At 39.0% G+C, this 13,957-nt stretch overlaps 1 protein-coding gene across 1 annotated transcript; it reads right to left on the bottom strand.

Annotated features, from left to right (window-relative positions):
* Positions 1-2,263: 2,263 nt before the first annotated feature.
* LOC120519342 (mitogen-activated protein kinase kinase kinase 11-like) lies at positions 2,264-4,334 on the bottom strand. The gene has a single exon (XM_039742453.1). It carries the CDS (start codon positions 3,005-3,007, stop codon positions 2,264-2,266), a length of 744 nt encoding a protein of 247 aa, XP_039598387.1. The 5' UTR covers positions 3,008-4,334.
* Positions 4,335-13,957: the final 9,623 nt, after the last annotated feature.

Here is a 13,957-nt window from a genome sequence, read left to right on the forward strand (position 1 = left end):
CAAATCTAGTCAAACTTTATTTATAAATTTAAAACTGAGACCTAAGTGGTGTACAAGCAAATCATAAAAAATATATATATACACACAACATAACCACAGTCATAACCATCAGTACCTAAAAATATAGTTATAATAGTCACACACGGCCATACACATGCTCAAATCATGAATGTACATGAGCCAACATGTACAAACATAAAAGCAAAAAGAATGGAGTCTTTAATAATGACCTAAAAATGGTCAATGAAGGGGTAGACCTACAATAATAAGGTAAACTATTCCAAAGATCCGAAGCAATCACGGCAAAAGCCGTGTTTCCCATGTTTCACTTCAACCTCGACCTTGGTACAACCAAGAGCACCTGGCTAGTAGACTACAGTGCACTCCATAGAGTGTAAAAGTGAAAGAGTTCCGAAAGGTCAGGATGGGCCACTCCATTCAAGCATTTAAAATCAATTCTGAAGTGAACCACAAGTCAATGCAGAGAAGTCAATATTGGCCAAATATGGACATGCTTGCAAGAGACTGTCAATTGGGGAACTGCAACATGCTGGACTATTTGCAGGCGCTGTAACGATGCTTGACCAGCACATACATACAGAGAACTGCAACAGTCTAAGCACGAGGCTATAGACATTCCATATCTAGAAAAAACAGCCAGATATCACATTTTTTGCATAATGAGTGTGTGAGTCTGCAGTGTGTTCACTACCTTGCACCCAAATGCCAATTGTTCAGTTTGCTTGGCAGTTATGGGAGTTTTAACTAAAACATTCATGATCACAAGTAAGCATTGTTAACTGATAAAATGATAAAAGAGCATCGCTATTATATTTAATCATTTAGAAAATAACATAACACAAAATATCTCAAAACAATGATTATGAAAGATGTGAAAGAGTAACAAATGCTAAAATAGTACTAATTTAAACTGCTGTTATTGTTTTAATATCCTGTTTACTTTAACACATATCTTGCTACTGTGCACAGGAAATTCACTGCTCAATTAATCTAATACTGTATGCAGTTCCCACTGTTCTGTACAGCGCTGCCCAACGGATGATGCTATATAAAGTAAAAATGCATTGTGCAGATGAATAATTGGTTTGTTAATTAAAGATTGTAGTATGCAGCAATTTTTTCTAACAGAATTTAACTTTAATGGTTCACAACCTCTTCAGGAGTTAATATAATAAGCACACCTCAAACTTGACCCATATTTTTCAAATCACAGCTGCTGTAGATTCTCACTGAGACCAATCCTTTAATCTACAACTGTACTTAATCCCTGCCCTAACTAGCTTAACCAAATGGCAGAGAACTGGAAGTCACCAGGGAAATGAACTGAAACCTTCTGAATCCGAGTAGACACGGCCAAGAGGTCAACCAGTAAACTCTAGCCAGACAGCTTTATTTATACCTTTGCCATTTGTAACAATTGACTAATTTAAAAACAAAGCAGTCATAAAAAGTATAGATATCAAAGAGAAAAAAGTTCTATCAAACCGAATTATGAACTGAATTTCAATATAGATACAAATTGTGTGATCCAATCACTTAAGCGCTAGATTTAAAACCTCAAGGTCATAAGGTTCAAATCTTTTTGAAGTTAAGGTTCCGAACACCTATACTGTGTCAAGCAAGACACATGCGTAATTAACCATTTTATCATATATGCCAAGAAAATGCGACTGATTTACTACAGTAGAGACATACAAATACCTTAGAAAATAAACTGCAGGATGGTGAACTTAAATTGGACAGGAGTTTACAAATATGGCAACCAGTTAAATTAAAACAGGGCGATAACTGGGTACCTGAACGTCCAACCTGAAGGCTTTGTGTTGAATACAGCTGGACCTGTACTGATAAACTGAATGGGTGGTAAGCCTCTTGTTTCGCTGTGATAATGAACTTTAGCTGAACAAAAACCAGTTGATCTGCGCCAGGAAACGTCCAATAGCTCATATACATCAAGTCTATCTGATATAGTGCCTTAACATAACCAGTGCCTTACATTTTAAAAGAATGGAATAAATGCACAGCGTGGCAGATGGCACAAGACAGTGTCCTTCAGAACATATTTGAAGGTGGCTTCAAAACTTCAAGCCATCTTTTGTTTCATGAAGGGGCACTGGGTGGGCCTGGGGATCAAGATAAGGGCATAAACAGGAAGAAGGCGGGGCCTGGCTATTCTTTTCTTGACTGCTTTAATTTTATTACAACAAACTGCCCACACCCAGACCCTGAAACGTGCCCACCATCACTTACTGTTGTTGGACTTGAGGTCTCTGTGGATAACCGGCACAATGGCTTCACTATGAAGGTAACGCATCCCGCTGGCGATCTGCACGGCCCAGTTCACAAGTATGTGTGGGGGAACCCGACGGCCAGCCAGAGCTCGGCTCAGTGGACCCCCGGCCGCGTACTCCATGATAAGGCACATGTTAGGCTCCCGCAAACAGACCCCCTTGAGGGTGATAATGTTGGGATGGGTGAGCATAGCGAAGAGGCGCGCCTCCTGGCGGACGTTCTGCGCCGTCACACTGATGTCTTCGTCCGGATCCTGCCGGGCCGCTTTGACTGCCACCAGACTGCCCAGCCAGGTCCCCCGGTAGACCTTGCCGAAGCCCCCGACGCCAATCACCTCCTCCAGACTGAGTTCCCGGAAATCCACCTCCTCAGGCTCCAGTTCCCCGACCACCACTCCGGAGTTGGACAGCTTGCTGTAGCCGCCCGGCTTGAAGGATACGTAGTTGGACGGGAAGATACCCACTTTGTTGTTCACTTTGCCCGCCCACCAACCCTCATCGCCGCTAATTTCCGAGTCCCGGGACAGCACTTCCACCAAGTCCCCCTTCCTCAAAGTGAGCTCGTCCTTGCCCGCTGCCTCGTAGTCGAAGAGCGCCGTCCAGATAGGGTTTGTATACGTGCCCTTCTCCGCCTGCTCCAGGCCTTTCCAGCCAGACAGGGGGCCCCGAGAGAAAATACTTTTCAATGGCTCCATTTTAATACTACGATGATTTCCACCGTACTTACTTTTTCTTCATTGAGGGTTTATTTTGTCATGATCTCAGTGCATAAAAAAGTAAAGAAGAGCCCCTGGTAGCGCCGGGCTTTTTAGTGCGCTTGCCCGGTCAGTCATTAGGAAGCGCAACAGGAAAGTTGTGAGGCTCCCACGCAAGAACGTAAACACTGATAGTTTTAAAATAAACTGGAATGATGAAAATTGTAGATTCAAAAAAGAAGAATATCAAGTCTTCATTTTTAAGTAACAGGCAGTATGGTGCGTTTACACGAAAGTCTCTGCTGGTAGGGCAGCTGACTGCTCAAGCATACTTCTCGCATTTTACCTTGCCAGAGTAAGTTAAAAGGAAAAGAAAAAAGCTGTCAACGAAACAACACAAAATACTTTGGACGAAGCAGCAACTTGTATGGATTTTTGCAACGGAAAAAACACGGAACGCTTTAAAGTGCGATACTAGCGTATCGCTTATTCACAAAATAGCACTTCCATAAATACTTTTTATCAATAACTTATAAAAGAAAAATACTCTTAAACATTTCTCGATATTGCTAGCATTTTGTCCGCTTCAAGTCGCCAATATTCGGCGATCAGTAGCCCGAAGCACATTGGTTTTCTCTTGACATTTTGCACCTGAAAAGTCCGATCGTTCATTTCACTCGTTTTAAGTCAACATTTAGAGCTCCGAAATGAGGGGTCGAACAGGAAGCGTGCCTCCGCTTCACCGGCTTACTTGTTTTTCCTTTTCTTTAAATGCCAGTAAAAAAGTCAAAACGACGAAGGACATAGAAAGACTTGAATAATCCCGTTTTGTCTGCGCTTAGTCGAGTTGCTGATCCAGCTTGTGGAGCCCGTGCGTTACGTGTTACCTTCCGATTCCATATCCTCGCCTTTTTCCAGGTACAGGTCTAGCTCGTCCTACTATGCCGATTGCTTATTTGTTTGTTTTTACGCAGATCGCAAAACAGTGGCGCAATGAGTCCGGAAAGAAACAAGAAAATCCTAAAGCCCAGAAGCGGCGACTGTACTTCACCCAGCGTCTAATCCCAAACAGGAAGCACACGAGAAAAGTTTTATCGCAACAGTGCACACCAGTCGTCCCTCCCCGGTTCCTCTCGATCTGGCTACGTTTCTCCCAGGAGCCGGCTCATCTTTTTTCTTTTTCCAGTCCTTTCTCAATTTTTACATTATCCCGGAAAGGAAACGGCATTTTGTAAAACAGCTCCCTTTTGCGATCATCTGTCCTGTTTTCACCTCTGTTCTCTATTGCGCCCCCACCATCATCACCAACACTGTAGATTCAACGTCTTTTACCGAGGGTGGGGTTTCGCTGAACTTTTTTTTTTTTAACAGGAAAAGAATCAGATGACACTACAAAACAAATGCGCTCTCTCTCTCTCTCGCTCACTCACTCACTCACTCACTCACTCACTCACAGAAGCGTTGACTTCGATTATCCCTCTGACTTCCACAGGAAGAGCAGTCAGGCCTCTCTGACTTAAAGGGGGGATTCTATTGTTCTTATTGTACTGTTTTGTACAATGTAATATTTTAAATAGATATTGTGGTATGCAATATCAAATAAACATGACTGTCTAAGTATTAGCTGCAACCCCAAGAAACATACAGAAGAAAACTAATCATTTCAGTTGATCTGAGTTTAAAAATGACATAAATACAGTATTAAAACTGTTGCATAATTAATTTAAATCCCATTTGATTTTTTTTAAATATGTTCTTCAACAAATATACAGAGAGAGATGGAAAACTGGTTGAGGACAGCTTAATGTCTTGAGCGCTGTGCTGCCAGGATAGACTCCAACTCCCACAACAAAGTACTGGATAAAGCAAATTTAAGAACATTTTGTTAGCAAAGACTTCTTAATATAATTAAACCAAGCTACAGTGCCTTGCGAAAGTATTTAGACCCTTAAGCAATTCTTTAGTTTTACTATATGAAAATCATGCACAGAATTTTGTCCTGATATTTGTCTTTAACAATGATGAAATTCTAACTATTTTTATGTGAAATTGGTTTGTGTTAGAAATAAAACTTAAGAAAAGGGGAGATAATGGCCTTTACATAAGTATTCAGGCCCCATTTGAAAAATAAGTGTCCAATGAAATGTCATTAAAGAAACAGTAACATTTTCTTGATAAAATAATACAGGTAGTTAAGGAATCATTATGAATCTGAAAGTCAGTTTTGAAAATGAAGAGCATAGGTCAGGTTGGGGAGCATGCACTGCTACAGAGCGTTGCTGCGCCGACCACACAATGAAACAGCTCAGGATCCTGGTTGGCAACCCCCCCAGGCAGACACGTGATTCAGTCCCACCCTCTGAAAATGACCCTCTATCTGCCACAGCCAGGTGTTATTTGGGTGTCTCCTTGGCTTGGTCCAGCCACTTGGGTCCTGCGAGCTGGATTACCCTCAGGGAATTGCACCACTTGGCCCTACTGCCATAACTAATGTTCCCTCACAATGCAGGTAATGTGCCTCATTCAGGACTCCATGAGCAACCACTCATTTGACACAAACCCAAGGATTCTCCGAAGAGACACAATACCAAAGGAGTCCAGTCTTCATCTCAGGTCACTTGATAGCATCCATGTCTCGCAACCATATAGTAAGACAGGAAGCACCAGGACTGTAAAGACTTAAAAATTCATCCTTTTGCAAAGATATCGGTAGCACCACACACCACTTTCCAGCGACCTCATGACTCCCCATGCTCTCCCAATCCATTTACTGACTTCATAAGTAGAGTCACCAGAGACATGAATGTACTGCTGAGGTAAGCACACCTCTCAACAAGGTCGACACTCTCTCTACAGACAGACACTGCTGATGGCCATGCCCAAGAGATCATTAAAGACCTGGATATTGATTTTTATCCAGGACACTCGCAAGCCCAGACACTCTTTCTCTTGAGGTCCCTGATCAGACCCTCCATTGACTTCGCAAAGATCAGAGCATTGTCAGCAAAGTCAATTGAATCTTTCTTCACCAACAGATGTTCCACAGCCGCTGGACCCCACGACCCTGAACAGCTGGACCCAACACCCAGTCCATGCAAGCATTGAACAGAGTACGAGCAAGAACACACCCCTGACAAACCCCAGAATCAACTGGGAAAAACACAGAGGTTCTGTCTCGACTCTGCACAGTGGTCACAGTACCAATGTACAGGCCAACCATGATATCCAGCAACCTTGAGGGGATCCTGCAAAGTCTCAAGATGTCCCAGAGGGCAGCTCTATCAACTGAGTCAAACGCTTTAAAAAAATTGACAAAGGCTTCAAAGAAATTCTGCCAAGATTCTTGTTTATGCTCCATAAGAACCCTCAGTGACAGGATGTGATCAATGGTAGACTTCTTAGGCATAAAACTAGACCACTCCGGTCACTGATAGTTGAGCAAGTGATCATGGATCCTATTGAGAATGACCTAAAAATAATGCAAATGCATTAATTGGGAAAGAAGTACAAACAATAGTCAAAGCTTTGGATGTCCTGGTGGGCACTGTTGGTTTAATCATAAGGAAGTGGAAGCAATATTAAACCACTTAGGTGTTACCAAGAAAAGGTCTTCCCTCAAAACTTTTCCCAAGCAACGAGGAGACTTGTGAGAGATGCCATAATAGGCCAGCAATCACTTTGAATTTGCTACAGAGTTCAGCAGCTGAGATTGGAGTAAAAGTGAACGAGTCATCCATATCAGGAGCTCTATCTAAACACTGATCTATATGGAATGGTGGCTCAAAAGAAAAAAATACTTTAAAAGTACCCTGGTAAACATATTTGTAGTTTGACATAAAGCGACTCAATTGGCTTTTGAGAAAGGTTCTGCGGACATATGAGTCAAAGTTTGAGCTTATTGGCTAAAATACACAGATAAGCGTACATGCCGCAAATGTGACACTGGCCACGCCTCAAAAAATACCAATAAACTATGGTGATGATAGCATTATGCTGTGGGGATCTTGCTTTAAACAGTAGAAAGAATGGCTGTTAAAAATACAAGCAAGAGGACCTGTTTCACTGTGCAGAAAAAAATGGATGTCTGGCCAAGAATTCCTCCTTCAGCAGGACAATGCTTCTAAACACAAGGCGATTGTAACCTTGCAGTGGCTCAAGAAGAAAAGGGGAAAAGCCTTGAGAAGAATTGCCTGGAAGATTGAGCCAAAATCACCCCCAAATTGTGAGCAAGGCATTGTATCAATAATGTAGTCAAAAGCAGCACAGTATGGCTCTTTAAATTTCCACTTAACTTTATATTGGATATTTAATTTAGTCAATCAGTCATTTAATATATCACATTTAATGTGGTGCACAACATAGAGGATGAAAATGTTGACAATGAAGTTTCAAAATAAAAACTTGAGAGTACAAAATATAAAATAAAGAAATTTGTTAATCCAAACAAGATCTAGAACTGCCAGGGAGTCACTTGTAATTGGTATGACATAAAGGACAGGAAATTCTGCCCTGAGGTGTCATGTGAACCTAGTAAACCTAAACGGTTAATGCTGTATAGACATAATGGAGACAGACATCCAAAATGAAGAGATGAGCCTTTAGCCTTGATTTAAATAACACATTCTGTGGTGCCTTATATGGAGACTTTAGTGAGGCATTTTGTATGGTAGAAGACATAAAACCAAAAGAACTTTCACAAGGAGATTTGCAGCATGAAGACTCACACCAAAAACATTATGTAGCTGTGTCATAGTTTTATATGGAATAAGCTCTTGTATGTTATTGAGAATGACAGCTTCATTTCATCCATGATTTTTATATTTGATAGTAAGCCAGGGTAGCTGATAAGAAATATGATCATTACATTCAGTTAGAGTCAAGACTCAGATAAGTGCTTTAAACTTGTATTGATTTTATACTTCTTGAGAGGAAAATCGTTACAGACAGTATTGCAGTATATCCAAATGAGAAGTGATAAAGATCTGCAGAAGAACTTTAACATTAGATAAGGTAAGATAAACTTTAAATGACATTTCACAAGTGGCAGAATGACATTTTCACTATAGATGAGGTGTATGTATCAAAATATTGATAACCGTCAAGGACAAGTCCAAAGTTTTTGTTGTTTTTTTATTGTTTTATAAAGAATCATGGCATGGTAGGCTAGCATTCAGGAAAGCATCTTAAATTTTATTTAAAATCCTACAAAAACAATTCTGTTTTTTAATGCATAAGCTGGGAAAGCATTTAACAAAGCATCTCTGTTTAATTTATGTTCAGCCACTGCACAACTAGGACTGTGGGTGTTTGTGTGTTGATTGCCTGGTGTCCCATCCATAGTTGTATGCTGGCATCTGGATTGCCACTAAAGCCCTGCTGTTATATTAGCTGAGGCTATCCAAAATTGGTTAGCTAGAATACAGTACAGTTCAGATACTATATTTCATCTAGGGTTCCTCCTCTGGCTCTGGTTCAATTCATTGTTTTATGTCCTTTTTGTGTCATTTAGTTATGTACTTTTGTTAATTATCTGCTTTGTTCTTTATGCCTTTCTTATATTCCTTGTGTTTTGTGGGTGGTTCCCTAGTTGCGGGGCCATTAGCCCATCACTACAAGGGTCTGCCCTCAGCCTTATAAAGGTGAGGACAAAACTCAGTTCCTTACAGTTCATCTGTTTATACCTGGGAGTTTTTGGTGAGCTACTGTGATTTTTCTATATTTTTGACCTGTTTGCTCTGTCTTTTGATCACCTTTTGGATTCTTGTATTGGGTCATTGTTTGCATTGGATTGCTTAATTGTTTTAGGAAAGTCTTTTTTTGCCTTGTTTGTTCCGGTGGAGGTTCCATTCTTGTGAAAAAAAACTTTAATTTTATTAAGATCATGTGTTTGCCCTCATATCTAGCTGGAGTTTAAAAGTGAATCCCGAAAGTGGACATTATGGAGAAATGTGGGACTCTCTTTGTGCTTTGTCACTCCAAGTTCATAAAACCAGGTTCATCTGCTTTTTTAGTTTCAGTCGACCTCTCTGAATTGCCTGCTAGAATCAGAGATCAACCATGAGAACTGTGTTAAGTACTCTAAGGGAGGTGCACATATTTGAGAAACTGTGAGAATAAAACCAGAGAGCAAAACCATAAACAAAATCTAAATGAGAAGTGTCAAAACCTGTTAACTAAAGAATGGGTTGAAAAAATGTTAAACCTGTTAATATCAAAAGGGAGACAGGAACCTCCAGAATAAAACTGATTCTCTTTCAGCAATTATGATGTTTATTCAAAAGATACTCACAATCAAACAAGGAAATAATTAAAAATGATCTTAGAGCATGCAAAAATGTTGCCTCCAAAATGTAACTGTACTACCAAACAGAATTTAATGGCAATTGTTATGTGAGGGTCTACAATTACGAATATTATATGTTTTCTGTCATTTTTGAATGAGTATAATCATTCAAAAAGTCTACAAAAAAAATTTTCAGGTGCCAAGGTTTTTTGAATGGGTTTAGGGTATTTTGAGGGTGCTGAATTAAAAAATACCATTACTTTTGTTGAATTGGTTCTAGTTTTTGAGATAATGGACATCCATGAAAATAATGCATTCCCCCAATGTGACTTGTGTAACAAATGCAATAGCTTTTGGTCTGTCTTTTGACTCTTTAACAGTGTCTTAGGTAATGAAATATCCCATATAATTATTTTGTATTTCAATTTGTAGGCCTCCAATGCTATAAAAACGACTTTTTGAAGCCAGAATTCAACTGTGAATTTGCAGAGGAAAGAAGTTGGCTACTTTATAAGTTTGTCAACCCAGTCTTGGTTTATACCCAAAAAGTTCTGTCTTAATAGGTATATAAATACATGTAAAAATTATGACTTCATCAAGAAGAGCCTGCATCAAAAATCCTGATGTATTTTGCTACATCTGTGGAGAGTACATGGTTGAAAAACTAAGAAGAACTATCACAGACTTTGTGCATCGAGTATACCTGTCTTATTTTGGAATACAGCTTGGAGACCAGGATAAGTCTTGGGCTCCACATATGGTTTGCAAAACATGTGTGGAGCACCTAACAACAGTGGACAAAAGGTGAAAGAAAAAGTTTAAACTTGTGTTTAGAACCAATGGTATGGAGAGAACCAAAAAACCACCATGACGATTGTTATTTTTGTGTTGTAAAGATTAAATGCTTTAATCGTTACAAGAAAGCTTGGTGGGATTATCCTGATTTGGAATCAGCAAGACGACCTATTCCATATGGCAATGACGTTCCCATACCAGTGTTTACCAGACTAGCAAACCAGCCACTGTCAGACTCTGAAGAGAGTCAGGGATTGGAGTGTATGGCAGGTAGTAGCAGTGAAAGTAAATTTGAGGGAAGCTCTTCGATGCCTCAACCATTAAGCCAAAAAGAACTCAATGACCTGATTCGAGACTTACATCTGTCCAAGCAAGCATCTGAACTTTTAGCGTCCAGACTTAATGAACGAAATCTTATAAAGGCGGAAGTTAAAATTACAGCCTATCGGACAAGAGAAGAGAAGCTTCTCCCAGATTTCAACCAAGAGGAAGAACTTGTATAATTCAACGATATCCCAAGAATTGTATTTCAAATGGGACCAACAGAATATTGACCTGAAAACTGGCGGCTCTTTATAGACAGCTCCATTAGAAGCTTGAAATGTGTTCTCTTGCACAATGGTAACCGTTATGCATCTCTTCCCATTGCTCACTCAAGAAAACTTAAAGAAGAATATGAAAATGTAAAAATCGTATTACAGAAAATCAGTTATCATGAACATTAATGGTCGATTTGTATTGATCTGAAGATGGTGAACTTCTTGCTTGGACAGCAATCTGGATACACAAAACACCCATGCTTCATGTGCCTCTGGGATAACAGGGCAAAGCAAGATCATTGGGCAAAAGTGTCATAGCCTACAAGGGAAGAAATGATTGTTGACGCTGCGAATATCATCAACAAGCCGCTGGTGGACAAGAACAAAATCATTCTCCCACTGCTTCATATTAAGCTAGGATTGATGAAGCAATTTGTTAGGGCTTTGGACAAAACGGGTAATTGTTTCAAGTAAATATGTAGATCATTCCCTGGACTGACCATGGAAAAACTAAAAGCTGGACTCTTTGATGGTCCTCAGATTCGTAAACTCATGAACGATTCCAATTTTACCAAATGCATGAATGACACTGAGGCTTCGGCCTGGAAGAGTTTTGTCTCAGTTGTGAAGAACTACTTGGGTAATCACAGAGCAGACAATTATGAAGAATTGGTGCAAGGTATGCTTGCTAACTTCAGAAATTTGGGAGTTAATATGAGCATAAAGATGCACTATCTCCATAGCCATTTAAACAAATTTCCAGATAACCTTGGAGACTTCAGTGAGGAGCAAGGTGAGAGGTTCCACCAGGATATGAAGGTGATGGAGGAGAGATATCAATACACATGATGGCAGACTATGGCAAGCTTTGGCTTGCCATAGGCAGACTACTGTTGGGAGTCTCCAACGTGATTGTCCTGATGACACACATAAAAGGAAATCGCATAAACAGCGTTTTTTGAAGCATTGACATTAATAACAATTAATAACTAATTAATATTGGATTAATTAATCAAATCATACATAACTTTTTTCCTGTCACTGTTTGATATTTTTATTTTCTTTTTTGTATGATGTTAGACTGTTTACTTACTAGTTGTAACTAAAATAAAAATATTCTTGCAATTCTGAATGCTTTTCAAAAATGTTACGTTAATTAATTAACTATTAAATATCTCAGAAACTTGAGCCAATCTGGCAAAACCAAAGTCATATTCTTAATCAGCACCATAAACTTAATATAAAACCGTTCAGACATCATTGGCACCAAATTCACTGTATACCAGTGATTTGTCATATTATGATCTTTTCTGTTATGTTCATAACTATGTATTATACTTTTCCATTTCTGTTGTGGGTGGAGCCCCATTAGATGGGAACAACCCGACAGAACTCATTCTGAGTCCACTCTCCAGCTATTTAAGGCCAGGGCTTATTAAGCTAAAATCAGGAGGACATTGTTTTTTTGTTTTTTTTAGAAGAGTATTGGTAATTTGTTGAATTTTGAGTTTTTTTATTTATTTGTCTTCTGTGCCTGGTTTTCTCTTCTAAATTGTGAATTTGGACTTGTTTGCTTTGGATTACCTTTAGGCAACTCCTTTTTGCCTATTTTTGCTGTTTTGAACATTTAGCTTATATTTTTCTATTCTATTCTTTCTAATAAATCCTTTATTTATAAAGGTTATTTGTTTGCCATTTTCATACAAGTTAAAGATTTACGGTCATGCTTCTTCTGGTGAGGTTTGCACTATGTCTTGGAGACTACCCTTGTTATTTTGTTAGCTCACCTTGTTTGGGATCTGCTAGGCCAGAAGCCTGCAGTTTGCAATTTTGAAGCAAGCTGGATTTGGGGTGAATCTCTTTAGGCAGGATGTTTAGTTTATAGCCCTACTTGTATGGTCCTTTTAGGAGAAATAACTCCTAATTTGCTAAGTTTGGGACTCCTTATAACAACAGCAGTATTCAAACAGTAACTGACCAGAAGATGAAATGAATGTTAAAAACACAGCCAGGTTTATTAACAAAAAAGCAAAACAATCTGATGTCAAGCCCACATTAAAAATCAATGGCAAAAATGTGTCTTTTTGCAGAATACACCTGTCACATCCCGTACACTTCTATCTGTCTCTACATGGCGACAATAGCAAAATGGCAGCTCCCATAAGAAACAACAAGGCATCATGTTAAGACATGCAAATAAATCAACTTCAAGTAAAATATTAGACAAAAAACATTGTCAAAATTAGACAGAGTATGTTTCAAAACACTAAATGGAGAAAAATAAGCTAGAACAAATATAAAACAGGGCAAAGAAAAATAAAAACAAACAGATTACATGATGAAAAACCAAACAGCAGTTCAAAATTAAATCTAAAGGCAAGAGCCAAAATTACAAAAAAGCAGAGAGAAACAAAATAAAAATCTACAAAATCCAAAAAACTAGGACAATGCAGGAAATAGGAGGTGATATGCCACCTGCAGTCACAGTGTATTGATTATATTGCTATTTTGGAGTAACTGTTTTTTTTATCTTTACTTATCTTCTGTTATGTTTATTATTATTAACTGTCTGTAATACAAAAGAGGACAAGACACTACAACACCATATGTTGTAAGACAAAAATAATTGAAGCTTTTCAGCAAAAGAACATCACTAAGGATGCAAGCCTCAGATCAAACTATCCAAAGTGGTGACACTAAATGCAAGTCAGGCAGGAAGAGGCAGGTGCAGGTGGACAGACACCAGAAGTGATGTAAGAGGTGGTGAGGTTGTCAATCATCTGGTCTGTAGAGGGATGATTATATATTATATTCAAGCCAGGAGCATGATTTAGCAGTCAGGCATTTTGTTAACGTTGAAGTTTGTAAGAATTCTTGGATGTTCTGTTTTTTTATTATTCTTGCTCTGTCTCAAGGATTCTGTTTATTGGAAATTGCTTTGGGATTTTGTTTGCAGTGTATTGCTTTTTAGGCAACACTTTTTTGTTCTTATTAGTCTCTGAACAACTGAAAATAGTTTTTTCAATTTTTTTTTTCAATTTAAGATTTTTCAGTTTCCCTTTGCAAACAAGCCGAGGATTTACAGTCATCCTTCTGCTTGTAGGGCTTTTGCTATATACCTAGGGACATTTGTTGTGCCTTATTTGGCTGGAAGCCTGCAGTTAAGGAGTTTTAAGGCTCCTGGATTTGAGGTGTCTCCTTGGGTATGCAAGTTAGGTTAAGGCCCTGTCTTTTTGGAGGCCTCACACCTATTTTCCTATGTTTCCTATGTAGGATAGATTTACCTGATTTACAAAAAATAATCTCTCAATTAAAATCCTCCACCTGTGTCCT

Source organism: Polypterus senegalus, unplaced genomic scaffold (genome assembly GCF_016835505.1).
Source record: "Polypterus senegalus isolate Bchr_013 unplaced genomic scaffold, ASM1683550v1 scaffold_1488, whole genome shotgun sequence".
Taxonomy (NCBI): Eukaryota; Metazoa; Chordata; class Cladistia; order Polypteriformes; family Polypteridae; genus Polypterus; species Polypterus senegalus.

Excerpts from the sequence above, each read along its gene's own strand:
- LOC120519342 (XM_039742453.1), bottom strand. The coding sequence starts at position 3,007 with ATGGAGCCATTGAAAAGTATTTTCTCTCGGGGCCCCCTGTCTGGCTGG.